Below are 19,432 nucleotides of genomic sequence, written 5' to 3'. Positions count from 1 at the left end.
TAAAATTGTGATTTTTACCTGTGCATCCCAGGCATGACTTTGGGACAGTATTTCAGGTCAGGTATTGTAATACTTAGCTGCACATGTGCTCATTAGTAGCACTTCCTATTGGAAAGTGCCCAAGTGTACTTCCCAGTATTTAACATACAGCCTTCCTGCATGGATCTTTCAAAGACAACAGCTGTTTTATTCTATTAATGGCTGTGAGTGTCGCTCAGATTTGGGATTGCCTTAAATTTCTTTTATTTCTATTTTCTAATCTTGCTGAGTGGATGTCGTGTCCTTGGTACCCCAATGATAGAACCACTCTGAAGGTCATGATGTGGTATGTCAGGTTCTGCATAATAGCTATCCTGCACATCCACTGTATTCTGTTAGATAAAGTTTAAGATTATAATTCTCACAGCAAGATACTGTTTGGGGAAAAAATGTTTGTGGGTATGCTCCACTTGGGAAAGCTCCAGTTTTCATGCCTGTAGAAGGGGTTTGCACCTGTGCATCTATACCAGTGGCTGGCCACTGATGGGATAGAACTGCAAATGCATAATCTAGACAATAACTGACAAGGAGTGTGGATTTGTCTCCTCAACTCCCCCCAGACCTGATGGTTTTTATCTGGTGTTCATGGTGTCTGTTTTTTTGTGTAATTGTCTTTCTTCCTCTCAAGTGTCTCCTCCCCATGGTTCATACCCTGGCTGTTCTGGTGCCTGCTTTGAGCAGGAGCAGGGATGTGAAATTGACATTAGTTAGCTGTTTACACTTTCAAGATACTGTGTAATCTACTTCTGATTTAGGCCAAATTGAGCAGTAGTTGATGGTATGCTGTACTGGTGCATCTCTGGCCCCATCATTAGTTTCTGCAGAATTTTTTTAGGGCCTTTAGGTTTGTGAAGAAAACCTTCAGAATGATCAGTGCCTCATTGTCTCACACCGAGTCTGCAGATGGATGAATGAAAGGATAGTTGTACAGAAGCATGAACTGTGTCCCCTTCATCTAAAGGATTTTAACATTAAAACAAATTAGTGTTGACTATTTTCCTGCTGATCAGTTTAGTGGATACATCTAGCTAGTTATAGCGTGTGGGCAGAGCTGAGTTTAGATAGACTTAGAAGGATTAGATTTTGATTGGTAAAAGTCAGTAATCAATTTCCCCCCAAATGAATGAAAAGATATTTCCATTGATAATGATAAAAATTTATGGATAAGCAAGAGAGAAAAAATGGTGCTTGAGAGCTTCTTATAATTGGCTTTAAGGCAAGGTGGATAAAAATCAATGATTTTTTTATTTAAATCGGATTTGTTGATTTTAAATAGGTTTTTTCCTCAAAGCATTTTAGCAAAAAAATCTTATTTTAAGATACATTATAGATCAAAGATGGAATAGGGATTATAAATTCTAGTTCTATAGTATGAGACAATATATTCATGTAATGTTTAAGAAAAGTTTTGTAAATGAGTTCCAATAGTTCATGGATTAGGGACCCAATTTTATGGGGTTCCAGGAGTTTCTGTATAGATTATTTAATCTTTCTATCTACCTAATGGGACTCAGTGCTAGAAGATACCATCAGAGATGCTTAGTTCTGCAGTTCTCAAACTGGATTTGTGTCTCCAGAGACAACATGCTTGTTAACAGCAAAAATAAATAAATAAATAATCTGTAGAGATGAGAAATAATAGACCTCAACCCTATTGTCCCTCTGCAAACTTGTGTACACAGAGTACCTTACCTTTCTCTAAAAGTGCAAAGTTTCAAAAAGTTCAATGGGGCGGAATAGATCTGGACAAGGAGACAGTCTGGCGATAAATGTGAGCAGGGAGGGACAGGCAGTAGAAACAAAAGTGAAACTTTTTGAGCAGCATATTCCAGAAGTCTTGAGGTCTTTCTGAGTGTAACCTTTGTTGATTTGAGGTCTACCATACCATTCTCTCACTAGAAGGGAAAACCTATAATGGCAGCAGGCTGTAAAAGAGACCCAGTTTGGGAATAAGAACCATTCAAGAAATATATGTTTGCTGATGATATTTTAAAGAACATCACACCAGTGAACTGGTAGAAGTCACTTAAGCCTTGGCTACACTTGCGGATTCACAGCGCTGCCGCGGCAGCGCTGTGAAGCGCGAGTGTAGTCGCGCCGCCAGCGCTGCGAGAGCTCCCCCTCTCTGAGGGGAATAGCTTGCAGCGCTGCGAGCGAGCGTGCAACGCTGGAGGCGCTGATTACACTGGCGCTTTACAGCGCTGCACTCGCTGCGCGTGGGGGTGTGTGTGTGTTTTTTCACACCCCTGAGTGCAGCAAGTGCAGCGCTGTGAATTGCCAGTGTAGCCAAGGCCCTAAATGAATGAGCAGGGGGCCGGGAGTTCGGAACTTGCAAAACTTGGAGCTGACGTGCTCCAAAAAGCACTCTCTCCCCCCACACTCCCTGTCACAATCCACCCCAACCCCCCGTTTTGAAAAGCACCTTGCAGCCACATGAATGCTGGGATAGCTGCCCATAATGCACCGCTCCCAACACAGCTGCAAAGTTACAAGTGTGGCCACACCACTGCACTGGCAGCTGTCAGTGTGGACAGACTGCAGTGCTTTTCCCTACTCAGCTGTAGGGAGACAGGTTTACCTCACAGCGTTGTACAGCTGCAAGCGTAGCCGAGACCGTTGAAGCGATAATTTCACTTTTAACAGCAGTAGCTTCTACTGCTGGTGTAGAAAGAATATTCTTTTTCTTTGGACTAATTCATTCCAAATTGAGAAATTGTTTGGGTCCTGAAAAAGCAGGAAAGCTTGTTTTTTCTTTTCCAGATTCTGAACAAACAGGAAAATGAAGGTGAAGATGACTGAGTTAGCTGCAGAAGCCAATATTTTAAGTTTCTCATGTTGACCTGGCTGATACAGTCGATGAAATATTTAAAAAAAAAAATTCAATTTAACTATTTTAGTTAAACAATTTTAACAAAACCCTCATTAAAAAAAAACTTGAATGTTTAACTAAATTCAAAAATTTATATGCTTGTTTTGTTAAATTATATGTTTGCTGTTGAAGAAAAAAAATCCAGCATACATAACATTGTTGTTTTAGTTAAATAAAACAATTTAAACGTCTGGTGATGTTCTCCTCCTATTACAGCTGTTATGCTCATACAAAGCACACGGGATCTTTATAGAGGAAGGCAAATACACAGCATTTATTGAAAATACAGTAGTTAGCATATGCTTTTCAGTCTCCCACACGTACACATAGACATGCACCCAGAGTCCTGCCAGTAATATTTATAGTTACCAGTCTGTTGGAGCTTGAGTCAATCTAATGGCCAGTTAGATTGAGCACGAGTGTGGAGCTGAGCTCTTGTCAGTTGCGATCTGATGCTCCGAGGCTTTGCAGGACTGAACCCAGAGTTCCATGGCAAAACACCCCAGCTTTATAGTTGTACGTTCCCATTTGAGTCTATGCATTTTGCAATGTCATCCTGTAATCATTAGTCCTTAAGTGGTGTTATCATTTGATGGTTATTGTCGGGCTTCCCATCGTTATCTCCTATTTGTTGTCTCGCCTTCGGGGGTGCCTGCCTCACTTCTGAGGTAGTCAGTGCTGCTAACATGTTTAGCATGGGCTACAATGGATGTTTTCTGATTTGGAAAGACCAGAAGACAGTCTCTCACTTCTTCTTGACCATCTGGACATTTGTGATGGCTTTCACACCTTATCTTTTCCTGATGCATGCATTCCTCATTGAGGCAAACAATCTCTTACAGAAACCTTCAAAGGTATACAGACAACAGTATTGTATATTTAGCAGCATACATTGTAAATCAAGCCTTGCTAAATTTTATAACTAAAACAAGTCAGATTGGGGCTTCAGGCCCTCAACATTCCTCTAATCTCCTTAACGTAGGATACAATACAAGGTCCTGTCTCTTACTTACTAAACCTTAAAACAAAGAAATGTATATTTTAGAGTGCCTAATTTGTAATACATATAGGAAACCATAGTAGACATTATAACGTATCCTAAAACAAAAGGGGACCATAATCAGTCATAAGGATTGTTCTGGTCTGTCATTCCTTTCTGCTATTCAAAAAGGGTGGCTGACAGGATTAAATCAAATCATACGTTAATTCTTATGGGACTGTAAGGAGTCCGGACTCACCCCTGCGGTGCCTCCTGCTGGTCGTCTAGGGAATTAGCTCACCAGCCCCTAGAGTGCCCTCTGCAGGCCAGTGATCTGCCTTGTCCTCTTCTCCAGCCCCCGTGTCCCTCCCAGGACCTGGTGCCCCTTGCCCTGGGTGCTGCCCCCTGGCAATACCCACGCACACACTAGGTCTCCCCTCCCAGGGGAACCCCCACCCACTATCCCCACCTTGACTCAGCACTAGGCCACTGCCAGTCACCAACTAGCCCCCGCTCCCTGGGGCAGACAGCAGTATAGGCCACTCATCACTGGCAAGAGGGGTTTGGACCTGCTGCCTTGGCCTAGCCCTGGGCTGCCCTCTGCAACCCCCAGTACCCCTTGGCCTTCTGCTAGGCCGCAGCCTGGGACTATCCAGGTTGGCACTCCCCAGCCTTTTCCCAGCCCTGCTCCACTACAGGTACCCTGTCTAGCTCCCTGCAGCCAGGCCCTTCTCTTCCTGAGTGCAGAGAGGGACTCTGGCCTGAGCTCCTGGCTCTCTGCCTTTATAGGGCCTGCTGAGGCTGTTTGGGGCATGGCCCCAGCTGCAGCCACTTCCCCTAATCAGCTCAGCCTTCACAAGGCCTGTTCCCTGGGCTATCTCAGGCCCTTCCAGGCCAGAGCAGGTGTCCACCCTGCTACAGGGACATTATAAAATCCTGCTCCTACACAGCATGGCAAGAAAATCCTCCAAATACTAATGATTAACCTGTTTAATTGGAGATAGTTCACCTCCCAATGACTTCATAAATATTTGCTTCAGTTATCTTTGATAAATGAAATAACCAAACTATCATTCATTTCCTGATATAGCTGTAAAACTAATCTGAAACGTTTTCAAAATATGCACTTTTATGTAGAAATCCATGATCAAATGAAGTCTTCCTGACTAGTGATTTAAATCAGTTTGATTTAAATCAAATCCACCCTGCTTTAAGGATATTTACTTTTACTCCTGATGGCATTTTGCGCCAAAAAAATAAAAACTCTGCGCACAATATTTTAAAATTCTGCAAATTTTATTTGTTAAATGTGAAGGCTCCAGCATGGCATTGGGGAGCATAGGCCACTGGCTGCATAGAGGTGGGAGATCACTGTGCATCTCCCCCACCCCCGGGGACACAGATTCAGAGGTGAGGCTATGCCCAACCCTGACACAGCGCAAGGACCGGGCCTGCCCCAGAAACAGCCCAGGTCCCTGATTCTCCAGGCCAGGTGCACCATGTGTGGGCATGCAGGCTGAGCAAGGCAGGATCCAAGTTTTGGGGGGGGATCCAGGTGTGGGTTGAGAGCAGTGATGAGCTGCCAAAATCTGAAAAACTGGTTCCCTCCTCACCCCACAAGGGGGTTGTGGCCTGCCCCCCGGGACTCCTGCCCCATCCAACCCCCCATGTTCCTTGAGGCGCCCCCCTCTTGCCCGGGGACCCCTGCCCCATTCTACCACCCCTTCTCCCTGTCCCCTGACCGCCCCCAGAACACCTGCCCCATCCAACCACCCCTTCTCCCTGTCCCTTGACCGCCCCTGGAACCCCTGCCTCTGACTACCTCCTACCGCCCCATCTAACCCCCCCTGCTTCCTGACTGCTCCCCGGGACCCCTTGCCTCATTCAACCCCCCTGTTCCCCACCCTCTGACCGCCCCGACCCCTTGGATTTACACAGGTGTTACAGAGAGCATAATTTGGCCAGCTGGACTTTTACTGTTGGTGATTGTATGCAAGAAGGAAAGAATGCAGCTTTTGTAAATCCCATCTGGAATCTCAAAGCAGGGCTGGTAGCTAGTTTTAAGAAAATGTTGAGGAGATAATTCTGTCCTGTAGTGCAAGGTTTTGCTCTTTCCGAGTTCTCATTGCTGTTATCTCATATTGTAGGGGAAACTCTGATATTGCCATCATTGCTTTGCCAAGTCAGGGCTATATTGCCTCTGCTTTGCTCTATGGTCCTACTATAAGTTACCTCACGCATAAATTCTGTACTTTTTTCCACTAATGCAATTGTGTGTAACTCTGCAAAAGATGATGCATTTACAAATTATCCTTATTGAGGATTTGAAATTCCTCAATAGTTGCATTTGACAACTTATCCCTCACTGGAAACACTTTTTAAAATGAGAAACTTTATCTTGGAAGGACCTAATGATACATTTAAAGAGCAACAACAAATTTAAATTGTTGTTTGACAATATCTACAGCTAGTACACGTCCATTAGTGTTAATGTCTGAAGTGAAATTAGGTGAGGGTGCAGTTCTTGTCTGAAAATGACTGTAAACTGGTATTGTAGGGTTTGTTTCTTGTGTATCATTAGTTATTGATTGAGAATGTTTCAGTCTCAGTCCTGCAAACTCATAATGGAATCTGAGTAAACCTGAGGCTATTCCTTCTCATGTAGTCTCACTCATAATAAAGATTCTGCAGAAGAAATTCTTTTGAACCACTGCAACCCATTTGTATTGTACAAGTGTGACTTAGGAAAGAATTTGGCCCTGCAGTTGGAACTTATGGTATGGGTACACCTACACAGCAAGTGGGAGATGTGATTCCCAGCTCGGGTAGATGTACGTGCACTAGCGCTGCTTGAGCTAATGCATAAAAATAGCAGTATGGCCATAGTGGTGGTGTCTGCTGTTGGCTGCATGTGTTCTCTCTGCGTGCTGCAGTGGGTCTGGCCAGATAGCCCATACCGCAGACTTTGATGGAATTGTCCAAGAAGACCACAAACTTGGTTCAGTGGCGAAGGCGCTCCACCAGGTTTATTGTTAACGAAGCACAGTTCTAATGCCCTGTCTCAATGGTTACAGGTACAGTAATTAAGACTAAGTTTTTGTCATGGATATTTTTAGTAAAAGTCACATACAGGTCATGGGCAATAATGAAAAAAATCACGAAGCCTGTGACCTGTCCTTGACTTTTACTAAAAAATACCCATCACAAAATGGGTAGCCTAGGCAGAGGGTGTGGGGGCTGGGAGCTTCAGGGTCCCCCTCTGCCGGAGGCTCCAAGCTGTGGGGAACCCCCCTGCCACCCACAGCAGCTAGGAGCTCCGAGGGGGTCTCTTGCTGCTGGGTCCCCCATGCTGTCTGCAGTGGATGGGTGGGGAGCAGTCGGGGGTCCCCTTTGCTGGCCGAGAGCAGCGGATTCCCCTGCCTCCCATGGTGACCGGGAGCAGCGGTGGCGTGGAGCTGTGGGGGTCCCCCCTGCCAGCTGCGGTGGCCGGGAGCTGTGGGGGTGTCTGGCATGATCTTCTGGAATGTGTTTATGCAAATGTCCAGTGCCTAGCACTTTTTAGGAGTGTTTGTGTTTTTGCAACACCAGCCGTGTTCTTGCCAAGTTCATGTTCCGGACAGCGAACCTGCAGGCAGGCATGTTTTGTAACAGGGCCCAACTTTTGCTTATAGCCTGATTCTTGCTAACTTTGCTTTATATAAGCAGGGCCTTTGGCTTTACAGCAGGTCTTATGTCTCCAGGCTCTCTTTTTCTACTACAAATGCCATTGGTGGCAGTTTGGGCTAGCTGCGTGAGTACAGGCCCTTCTGACCCTCAGCTAAATACTCAGGCGGCTTGTGTGAGCTGTCATCCATGCCAGCTTAGCCACACTGCTACTTGTAGGCACTAATATGAGCACAACTTGTGTGTGTGCGTGTGTAGGTGTACCCTATATCTTCACCACAGAGTTAATGTAAATTATTTATGCTCAAGTTAACTCCTCTTGAGTTAGCCTGGTTTGAGTGAGAGAATCCATCCTGCAAAATAACACTGGAACTACACAGAATGGGGGTAGACATGAACTGCTGATGAGTTGTGCTAACTCCAGCTGTGTTCTATTATCTCCTGGTGGGCCAGCCAACTTGAGTTAAAAACAACATCAGACTCAAGGATTTTTGTGTGTGGATGGACTTAAGCCAAGAGCTGCCTGTAACTCAATTTAGCAGTGAAGACATGGGCTGTGGATGGATGAAAAGGGATAGAATCAAGTCCTATTTTCTAACTGTTGGCTCTGTAGAGTTGCTTGGGGAGAAAGTAGTTAAAATATACAAATCAGAAGATGTATCCAAAATTCATATAGGGAACAGATCTGTGGAATGAGTGCCATATTTATGTAGTTATTTTTCAGAGTGGATCCACATTCCAATTCAGATTATTTAGGTGTGATTATTTTGGACTTTTTTTCATCATAATGTAACTCCAGCTGTGGTTTGAAAATCTGACAGCAGCATAACTTTTAGTGTGTTTTTTAAGTCTTTCTCTATTTGTTGGTAAAATAGCTCTCTCCTACAGCATGAAACTCTTATTTTTTAAAAAAAATTAAAGCTTAGGCAACGTTCCTGTTGAAATTCTGAGTAACAACTGAAGGTTTTGGCCCTGTATGCTTGAGAAGGAGATGATACATTCTAAGGTAGATGCCTTATCCATAAATATTCTCTTTAATACTCTCTTGCTGTGTGTGTTCCCTTTAGTGGGACAGATAGTGATTTGGCTGTCTTGTCCCATCACATCAATAAAAATTTGTTACTACTTTGCACTTTATAATTTAACCCCTTAGCAAGTCACTTTTTAATCCCATTCTCTTATCCTCCTTTCACTGTGTCCATCTCTCACTATGACACCTTAATCTGCCTTTGTAAACAATGATATGATTAGGTTCATGACGTTCTTGACTTTAAACTATTGTTAAAGAAACTGCTTTCTACTCTGAAAATAATGAAGGGTAGCAGCAGTTAATCTTGGGAATGAGACAATTGTTACCAAATTTTATTTACTATTTTGATTTAAATAGTACCCCCGTGACAGTGTACAAACCCTGCACTGGAAAGGAAGGGGGTAAGGAGCTACTTTGGGCCTGGGCAGCCCTGCCCCGCCTCACCTGCAAAGCATGCGTGGGCTGGAGAAGGAACTTAAAAGGGGAGCACAGCTCAGTAACTGGCTGGCAGAGGTGGAGAACTGACCTACACCCTGATCTCTTGGGAAGGAGCACTGCAGGTGCTGCTACTAGCTGTACCACCTTTGCCAAACCCACAGAGAAGGGACTTGCAGCTCTCAGAAGGTCTGAGACTCTTTGGTTTCAGTTATTTCATATTTTTATTTTATCCATGGGGAAAAGAGGGTTTTGGTAGGAAGTGAGCTAGGTAGGCGAAACAGCCGTCTAGCACTTGAAGTATTAGGACTTAGCTGCTTACTATTGGGCTCCGGATTGGAACCCAGTGGAAAGGGTTCCATAGAGCTACTGTGTAGCAGATAGACTTGTCAATATGCTCAATGATTATTAAATAACTACCATGTTGGTCGGTGATAATTTGGGGACTCAATAATTCAGTGATTGACAAATACCTTTTTAGCTCCTTGCCCTCTATTCTTACCCCTCAATTGCAAACTACAGAGAAATTGAATAGTGTAGTATGGTTCTATTAAAACAAAACAACTCCCCAAACCAAACCTGTCAATCCAGAATTGTAGTGAATTGAGGGGATGTGCCCAGGCTTAGTAAATGTTAGTAGATGATTAACAAGGCATTTCCTCGAACCTGTATGTATGTATTATTGCCAATCTCGTTACACTTCTACCGACTTCATACACAAGTTCTGCAGAGGGAAATGACACTCAGAGGGAATTTAGGATTGTGCAGTCTTAGAGCATGTCTACACTTACCTCCGGAGTGATCGATCCAGCAGAGTTCGATTTATCACGTCTAGTGACGACACGATAAATCGACCACTGAGTGCTCTCCCGTCGACTCCAGTACTCCACCGGAGCGAGAGGTGGAGTCGATGGGGGAAGACACCGCGATAAGTAGATCTAAGTACGTCGACTTCAGCTACGTTATTCATGTATCTGAAGTTGCGTAACTTAGCTTGATCTTCCCTTCCCTCCCCGCCCCCCAGTGTAGACCAGTCCTCAGTGAAAGTATTTAACTGCTATGTTTTGTCAGCTGCCGCTGGTTGATTGGCAAGATGCCTATAGGCAAGATGCATCAGCTTTGCAATCCGTGGAGTTACCTGCCAAAAAGTGTACAATAGCCATGCAAAATTCTACTTGGGGTACAGGTCTGTCTCATCTTACGCGGGGGTTCTGTTCATTGAGTTCAGTGGCGGGCGGAATCGCCCGCACTACAGGTACAGTATTAAAATTGTTATTTTTCTCTTTTTTTTTTTTTTTTTTTTTGCTTTTGCCGACCGTGTAAAGCTGAAATCGCGCATGTTAAATGCGCGTAAGATGCAACAGACCTGTACTCATTTTCATGTGAAAGATTCTATTGTATCGATGTAGAAAGGATAAGTACCCAAATGCAAAACATCTTTTTCAGTGACACTTGTATGTTTCTATCATGGTGTAGCCAGGAAAATTAACTCTCTACTCTACTGTTACTCATTGTAGTGTTACTGTAAGATGTTACAAAATAGTCACCCCGGAAGATACAGAGTTGCTTTATAGAAGTTAAAGTATAATTAAACAACTTTTCAGTTATTTCCAAAAAGTTGTTGTGAAGATTAATGTTCTTAAAGTGCTTTGAGATCTCTGGATTGAAAGTGCTAAAAAAGTGCAAAATATTTTCTTAAACCCAGTAAGTTCCTACTTCAAGGTTGGTGAAATAAATGAATACAATCTATGGAGGCATTTGTTTTCCTTTAAATAAAATAAAATGTTAAAAGGTTAATATTACAGCATTGCAATAATAGGTATATAAGAAAGTCACAGATGTGTTTCAATTTTCAGAGCAGTGGCAAGAGTTCAGTGCTGGAAAGTCTTGTGGGGAGGGATCTGCTCCCAAGAGGTACTGGAATTATCACCCGGAGACCCCTTATTCTGCAGCTGGTGCATGTTTCACCAGAGGATCGTCGGAAAACATCTGGAGATGAAAATGGTAAGAGTGATCCAACTGGGATTTTAATCTTCATGTTTATGTAGTTGTCCTTAAAAGGAAATACCTCGTGATATTTCTATCCTTTTTGTGGGAAAAAATTACTAACTTTAATTTTAAAATGTATTTGCACATTTTTTTCTTATTCCTTTGAGGCTTATTTTATACATATAATTGTGTTGAGAAAACATAGCCACTGTCACCACCTATGCTACCCATACAACAGAAGCTGCAAAAGCTCTGGCAATTAGGATAATTGGTTCTTTCAATAGCTTTTCTGAGTTTCATATTTTTGGGCTTACCTTTGTTCTCTCCCTTGTATTCAGTGAGCACCTGTGAGAAGAGAGTATTACGGTATTTGACTGGTAGTGATTGCATAGGGTGTGCAGAACATTTTTGCTTAGGTTCTCTGTTCCTGCTGATAAATAAAACCTCCCCAACAAGTGCATGACTGTGGAGAGGAGTTAAAGAATGTATGTAACTGGAAAAAATAGTGGGCTGGGGATTACGAAAACAAACCTTTATTAGTTTAAAACTTAATTGGAACCTCCAGTGGCTTATTGATATCATTTTACTAAGCAGTATTGAGAAATTCTAAGCCATATGAAAGTAGGATGTTTTAGATTATTCTAAATCTTGTCTAGTCTAAAGCTTTAGTCTCTTTTAGCGACTCCTCCTTATCCGTTAGCAGATCAAGAGTGTCACCTCAATTGCCTGTTGGGAGTTGGAACAGTTTCACTTTGCATTAAGTAATACTCTTGGTCTATGTAAGAGTGAGACCACTAGAATTAATCAGTCATAGCAAAAAATCTTTTCATTTGACAGTGAAAACACATACACTTCTGATGGTATGATAAACTTAAATATATATACTAGAATTGTTACTTTTCCCTGAATTTAAATAAAGCTCCTTTTAAAACCTTTAGTTCAGAACAGATTCCTGAAAATATTAAATCAAGGTTCTAGAAGTCTGTTACTTGTTTTGTTAATATACTTTCTGTATCTTTTGGTACTTGAAAAATTACTATTAAACACTGGAGAACCTTGAAGGTGTTCCAGCTCCAAATGCCATTGTTGCTGAAAGTGACAGAAAACACAAATCCAGTGTATAAAAGTTAAGTTTTGAACATGCAGCACAATAAACTACTTGACAAGGATGGGCTCTGAGAGGCATATGAATATTAAAATAGAACCATAGAACACATTTGGTTTCTTTAAAGTATCTGTGAAATTTAATTTCACATTATTTGCATTTTATTTGCACCTAATGGTTTGGTACTCTTTGAACTGCTTTCACCTCGTGCACAGTAGAATGAGATGCATGATAATTACTAGTTTTTGTCCTAGTCTGCAAGGTTAAGGGTAGAAAAGATGTTTTTGTAGACCAGGACAGAGTATTAGGAGTTTGTAGGCATCTCTTCTGTTCTCAGCTCTGTTACAAATTTCCTGTGACTTTGGCTTCAGTCTTTTCAATTGTAAAATGGGGATAATGGCACATACTGCACAGGGATGATGAATTAAATAAATATTTATGGTATAAAGCCCATTGAGATCTTTGGATGAAAGCTACTACATATGTGCCAAGTGTTGTATCTACATTTTTAATTTTCAGAGTAAGGTAGGCTTATCTGATCGGAATGGACAGAGCTTTATGGCTTCTATCAACTAAGTTAGAATTTTTTTACTGAGGTGCAAACAAACTGCACGGATGCTCCAAGAAGCAGGGACAAACATTAAAGCAAAATACACGGACACTTTTCAATAGATACCTTTCTTTATGGGTATGGCCATATCAAATTCATGGTCCATTTTGGTCAGTTTCAAGGTCATAGGATTTTCAAAATAATAAATTTCATGATTTCAGATATTTAAATCTGAAATTTCACAGTGTTGTAATTGTAGGAGTTCGGACTCAAAAAAGGAGTTGTGGGGGGGTCGCAAGGTTATTGGAGGGAGGGGTTATGGTACTGATACCCCTATTTATGCATTGCTGCTGACGGCGGCGCTGCCTTCAGAGCTGGGTGGCCTGAGAGCGGTGGCTGCTGGCCAGGAACCCAGCTCTGAAGGCAGAGCCACTGCCAGCGCAGTGCAGAAGTAAGGATGGCATGGTACGGTATGGTATTGCTGGCAGGGTGCTGCCTTCAGAACTGAGCGCCCAGCCAACAGCTGCCACTCTTGGCCACCCAGCTCTGTATGCAGTGAAGAAGTAAGGGTGGCAATACTGTGACATCCCACCCCCCCCCCAATAACCTTCAACCCCCGTGCAACTCTTTTTTGGGTGAGAATCCCCGGTTTGAGAAATGCTGGTCTTCCCCATGAAATCTGTATAGTATAGAGTAAAAGCACACACAAGATCAGATTTCATGGGGGAGACCAGATTTCACGGTCGGTGACGCATTTTTCATGGCCATGAATTTGGTAGGGCCCTATTTGTGTGTTAGATATAAGTACACAAACAACTGTCTATATATAAACCTACATGTAGCTAATTATGATGATCAGACTTGTCTTTTTTTCATTCCAGCTTCAAGGACTAAAATGACATGAAATAAAGCATAACCCTATGAACTTTATCCTTATATAGTATCCTTACGCATAGTTGTCCTATAATAATTTTAGGGATTTAGAGAATTTTCTTTTTTGGAAAAAATAACTTGTTTTGCTTTCTTTTGAGTATTTACAAAATTATATACTGCTGAGTTACAGTCAGTAATACTGCAGCCTTTCTTAAATGAGTCAGCATGGTCTGTTGTTTCTCATACAATGTGAAAGCTGCCTGCTGTCAGAGGGTCTGTTTTGTTGATATTATAAAGCAAACGCTGTTAAGGAGATGAAGTCCAGAATTTGACTTACATTTAAAAGAAACCAAAAACATTCCGGCAGGTAAATACCCTCTGGAATTTGAATTGTATGTGTAATTTTGTCATCAAACCACGATTATTAATATGAAGCTGAATGACAACATAGGACAAACATCAGTGGGGGCGGGGGAGAGAGGAGAGGAGTGGATTTGATGCTTAATCTATTGGCCCTCTAGTTCTGTTCCCTAACAAATGCTATTCTCAGAATTAAATATATTCCTGTTGACATCATTGTGCTAGTGCACATGCAGAATTATAAGAACCATTTTAGCTTTGAAATGTAGTGTGAAGGTTTTGCCAGATGAACTAGGACAACTTGGTAGTTGATTTTTAAAATTCCAAAAATAGTGCAAGGAATGGATTATTTTCAAAATAATTAGAATTATATTCCACTTGCTAATAAAATGAAAGTATTTCCAAAATTGATGTATAGTCGTTGCATCTGGTGGCCATACAATACAGTTTGTAAATAAATTTAAGGACAGTTGCATATCTGAACTCTACACATCTAACTCTTAAGTGCATTTCATGGAACTAACCCTGTGGCATTTGACTGTAGTTGATTAAGTTGGTTACCAGTTAAAGTGCCAGGTAATGTCATAGGCTAGCTACCATAATATCACTATCCCCAGACATGGCATTGGATAGCAACATATGACATTTTTGCAAGAATGCTGGATAATCAGGAATGCTAGACATTTATTGTATAATAAAGAAGAATTTCATATTCTCCACAATGTTATAGCTGCTCCAGTTATTCCAGCCTAGTAAACTTGGTTTCTGTTTCAGAGCCCTTGTGAAAATCTGTTCTCAAGCATATTTTAGCATCTGTTTTTTAAAAAAAATACACTAAACTTTCAAAATTGTCAATAAAAATTACTAGCTTGGGCAAAAAATATTATGGTGCACCCCTAATTTGAATGAATTAGAATGAGGAAAATAAACGTAATATTTGCCCATCAAAATGACACATTGTCCCTAAGTGAGGGGAGATTTTTCTGCTAGTTGAATCTTATACAAGAAGTCCTCAGTTTCTGCACTAGTGGACTGTACTATTCTGAACATACTGTTAATGAACTCTTCATGCTCATAAACATAAGAACACATAGTGGTTCCTTGTGCTTTCATTTGAATGCCTCCTTATATTGTGCTGTTATTGACTTAACATTTTAACACCAGTTTTATTCACTAAAGCTTGTATATAAATCATACACATCTTGGTTCCAAAAGTGAGGCTTTATACATGATATGTTTTTATAAACAGAAATTTATCTTCAGCATAGGTATATTCACCCAGAAAATTCCTCCCTTGTTTTGTAGTTAAAGACTTTCAAATTGTCACCTATTGTACTTGTTTTCAGATCTTAATATCATTGTGCCAAATACTAGATTGTTTTTCAAAAAGAAGTTGAAGGTAAATACATTGACATGACATAACTGTACAGGCAGTTGGAAATAACCTCTACTTACCAGTGATGCTAATTTCATTTTGATAGCCTTTGACAAAACTCGGTGTGATTTACCTGAGGAATGAGCCCATATAATTTTTCTCTTGAACGCTGCCTACTGTGTTTGAGTTTGATCCTCAGCACCCTGGTAGGGAGGATAAGTCTAAGAACCATGTAACTGACAATGTTTCTGATTTTTCTTTTGTGCCAGACCAAAGAGCAACTATTTTTTGAGTCACTTTTGAGCATTCCCCGACATGATAAAATCATACCACTTCACTGAAATGAAGGGATAGTAAATACGATTGCTATTCAGTACAAAAGAATCTGAAGCTTCCGAAGAGCTTCTAACCCAAAATACAGAAAATACAGAAAATATATTAACAAAAGAGAATAGTCTACTCCATTAGAAGTGAGGGAGTAAGCACTGTATTTTCACATCATCATATCTGACTAGAGACACAATCTCCATAACTCTCATTTACACTGAGGTCTGAGAGAGGTTCTTGGTTTGATCAGAGCAAATACCTCATAATAGTTCTGTTTGTTGATAGTCATATAACATGTTTGTGGCAATAGCACACTGCATTGTTTTCTATTGAATTACAGGACAAAGAAAACAATTGAGAGAGCTCTGTGAAATTTCTGCCCCCATTAATTATTAAATTGGCCTTGCAGCTCAGAATCATTTTTACAATTAAACTTCATCCGTTTTGTGGGAGGATGGGATGGGGGAAGAGGACGTATGACGGATCAGTTTAGTAACCTTTACTATTTTAATATTTGAGGTGGGAAGTTAAATGTTGCAGTCTTACTGGACAGTTAATATGGAGCCAGAAGATAAGAGCCAGAGTCTGAATCTAGAATTACTAAAGCAACATTATTTTATCAGCTTTTCACATCAGTACCTCCAAACATAGGACCTTGTGATAGCTGAAGCAAGTGCTGTTTATATCTCAGTAGCAGGCAGAAGCCCCAGTCAGGTTTTGGGGCCCCCTGTTGTAGTTGGTACAAGCACAAAGGAAGACAGTTCCTGCTGCAAAGAACTTGCCATCTAAAAAGACAAAGGGTGGAGTAACTGGTACAGCATCATCAGAGTGTGGCTGGGCATGTCTCTCTTCTGTTCCATTTCTTTATTTTTGTTTGTTATAGGGTGAAAGGAAGGGATGAGTAAACAGGAACAATAAAGTCTAGATTTCAGATAATAAGAAGTGGTCTACTGGTGTTTAGGGACTGTAAAGTATTGGAGAGGGAGAACTGGGAGACCAGCTGGGTCTCTTCATGCACCAGTGGTGCTGCTCCTGACTGTTTTGGGAAGTCCTTGCTGTCCCCATCTCAACCTAGAAGATCTTGGGGTTCTGATGGCAGCCTTTTATGACCCTAGTGGGCTTCCTCCGCTCCTAGTAGAGGATGCTGTGAGGAAATAACCTTCTTAGGCTTGGTCTACACTACCCGCCCCAATTCGAACTAAGGTACGCAACTTCAGCTACGTGAATAACGTAGCTGAAGTCGAAGTACCTTAGTTCGAACTTACCTTGGTCCACACGCGGCAGGCAGGCTCCCCCGTCGACTCCGCGGTACTCCTCTCGCCGAGCTGGAGTACCGCAGTCGACGGCAAGCACTTCCGGGTTCGACTTATCGCGTCCAGACTAGACGCGATAAGTCGAACCCAGAACTTCGATTTCCAGCCGTCGAACTAGCTGGTAAGTGTAGCCAAGGCCTTAGTGTAAAGGGAGATACAGGATGTGGATAAACTTGGTTTTTGAAACCTACATTTTTAAAGTCTAAATTACCTGGCACTGTCTCTTCTTAAATAATCTCAGATTTCTGGCCATTGTATCCTGCTTATTTTAATTTTCATGAGTTTCTCATTGATGTGCAGGAAGTTGTCATGCATAACTATGATTTATGCAGCAAAAAGTTAATGATCTCTCTACAGCACATTAGCCACCTCCAGCAATATGTAAAAAAAATGCACTTACATTAAATCCTTGTTTTCAAATAGGTTTTATAGCTTATCCAGGGTGAGAAATGACCGTCATCAAGGGACGTTCTAGATTGCTCTATTGAAAAGGGCACTGTTTTGTGTGTTTGAAATCAAAGTACTTCAAAACAGTAATTCTGAGATGAACAGCAATAATAAAGGCATCAAATAAACGACATGACAATATATTTGATTAATGTGTATCATTTAGTGATGAGTGTTCAAGATCTGTTTACAGTGTATTGTGATAATGCATTATGCATTTTCATTAATAATTGAATAGCATGCATGTCTGTCTGCATGCTTTTATAATCCCCCTAAGTCTGGTACAGAAAGGTAAAGAGAATGCTATGTAAAACTTAATGGCAAATACTAAACTTTATTCAATGCTGTTTGTGTTTACTGCAGACCCTGCTACATGGAAAAATCCAAGACACCTTACTAAAGGTTTCTTTTAGCCACTTGCTTGTTGTCCCTACAACAATTATCTGCATGTTTATGTATTTTAACTACCTGCATTTCATGCCACTTTATTGCTGACTGCACTTTTACTTTAACACACTGGCTACTGTGTTTACTGATGGTTATTTTGGTCAGTCTTGTGGCTTTTTTTTTTTTTTTTTTTTTTTTTCAACAATTTCAGTAATTTCTGTTTTTGCTCTGCATTAGCAAGGGATGAATTTAACTTTTCTTTTGCATTGTGTTGCTTTATCATATAACTTTCATAACATTTTAGTTACGTAATGTGTTTTTAATATGTATTGGTGAGTGTCTTTTGGGACTCCTACCAGAATGAGACAGTTCGAATGGTACTTACTTTTAGATAAGCAGTATTTGGATGAGCAAATAGTAAGCAGAGTTCTTGTTGGTTCCTTTCCAGAACTGATTTCTGTATAGAGAAACTGGGAATTTGAAATGCAACATCACTTAAAAAAATGGAGATCTAGCTAAGGGAATACAGATGTCTCCAGATATGACTAAAACTTACTTTTTTTAGTAGGAGCTTGTGCTTAAGTACACTCAATAACAGTAGTGGCCACTTCTATATCTCTTTTGCTGGTTTTGGGCCTGATCCTAAGAAGCACAGAATATTGTCAGCCAACATTGAAGTCTGTATGGCTAAGGATGCTTGGCCTCTGGCAGAATTGGGCTTTATAAGACTTATGCCCCCAAGGTTTCATTGTTAACAAGTAGAACACTTATGTATTGTTTTTTTTTCTGCTTGAGCAGATTTTTCTAATGATTTCTTTCAGCTGTAATCTGATCTCTGTACAGTGCACTGTATGTATGCTTAGTTGTATGCAAAAAAGGATGTTGCAAAAAGTTATTTTTTTCAGTCACAAACTGATCTTTAAATAGGCAGGGCATTTCTGGGGCCTGCTAGGATAGGAAAATGAGTTATTCTTTTAATCAGATCCATTATTCAGAGAGTGGAAATTAGGCAACGGATCTACAAATTAAAATTTGGAATGAGACGCAGAATGTTAAATATATGTATTTAAAGCCATTTAATTTCTTACAGTAGGAAGTAGATTAACTTTTGCATTTCTGCTGCTACTTTAAAAGAAAATGTATCTTGGTTTTCAACAAACTATTCAAGTGAAAAAGACACCAGGATCATAGAACCATAGAATATCAGGGTTGGAAGGGACCTCAGAAGGTCATCACCCCCTGCTCAAAGCAGGGCCAGTCCCCAGACAGATTTTTACCCAGTTCCCTAAATGGCCCCCTCAGGGGTTGAACTCACAACCTTGGGTTTAGCAGGCCAATGCTCAAACCACTGAGCTATCCCTTCCTCCCTAAATAAATGGAGATATACCGATCTCATAGAACTAGAAGGGACCTTGAAGATCATTGAGTCCAGCCCCCTGCCTTCACTAATAGGACCAAGTACCAATTTTGCCCCAGATCACTAAATGGCCCCCTCAAGGATTGAACTCACAACCCTGGATTTAGCAGGCCAATGCTTAAACCACTGAGCTATCCCTCCTTAGGCTCTTAGTAGGGTGTCCTTGAAAATGAAACTTTTTTCCTCTCTAACTCATGTAATGGTTTTGTTTTCAGGGATTGATGCTGAAGAATGGGGTAAATTCCTTCACACCAAAAATAAGGTATGTTTATTA

The 19,432-nt window shown here is 41.1% G+C and overlaps 1 protein-coding gene across 5 annotated transcripts in view; it reads left to right on the top strand.

The window, feature by feature from the left end:
- The window catches only part of DNM1L (dynamin 1 like), a 50,105-nt gene that overhangs the window by 2,600 nt on the left and 28,073 nt on the right, over window positions 1-19,432 (top strand). For 2 of the 5 annotated variants that reach the window (XM_034779982.1, XM_034779956.1), the window contains exons 2-4: window positions 10,872-11,019; window positions 17,718-17,756; window positions 19,374-19,420. In XM_034779982.1, coding sequence (XP_034635873.1) covers window positions 10,872-11,019; window positions 17,718-17,756; window positions 19,374-19,420 — 234 coding nt within the window. Of the gene's footprint in view, window positions 1-8,471; window positions 8,557-10,871; window positions 11,020-17,717; window positions 17,757-19,373; window positions 19,421-19,432 lie in introns of all 5 variants that reach the window. The other 3 variants (XM_034779966.1, XM_034779989.1, XM_034779974.1) reach the window with 2 other exon arrangements.

This window comes from Trachemys scripta, chromosome 1 (genome assembly GCF_013100865.1).
Source record: "Trachemys scripta elegans isolate TJP31775 chromosome 1, CAS_Tse_1.0, whole genome shotgun sequence".
Lineage (NCBI taxonomy): Eukaryota > Metazoa > Chordata > Testudines > Emydidae > Trachemys > Trachemys scripta.
The sequence above is the reverse complement of the archived record's forward strand: the minus strand, read 5'-3'. Positions and strand labels throughout refer to the sequence as shown.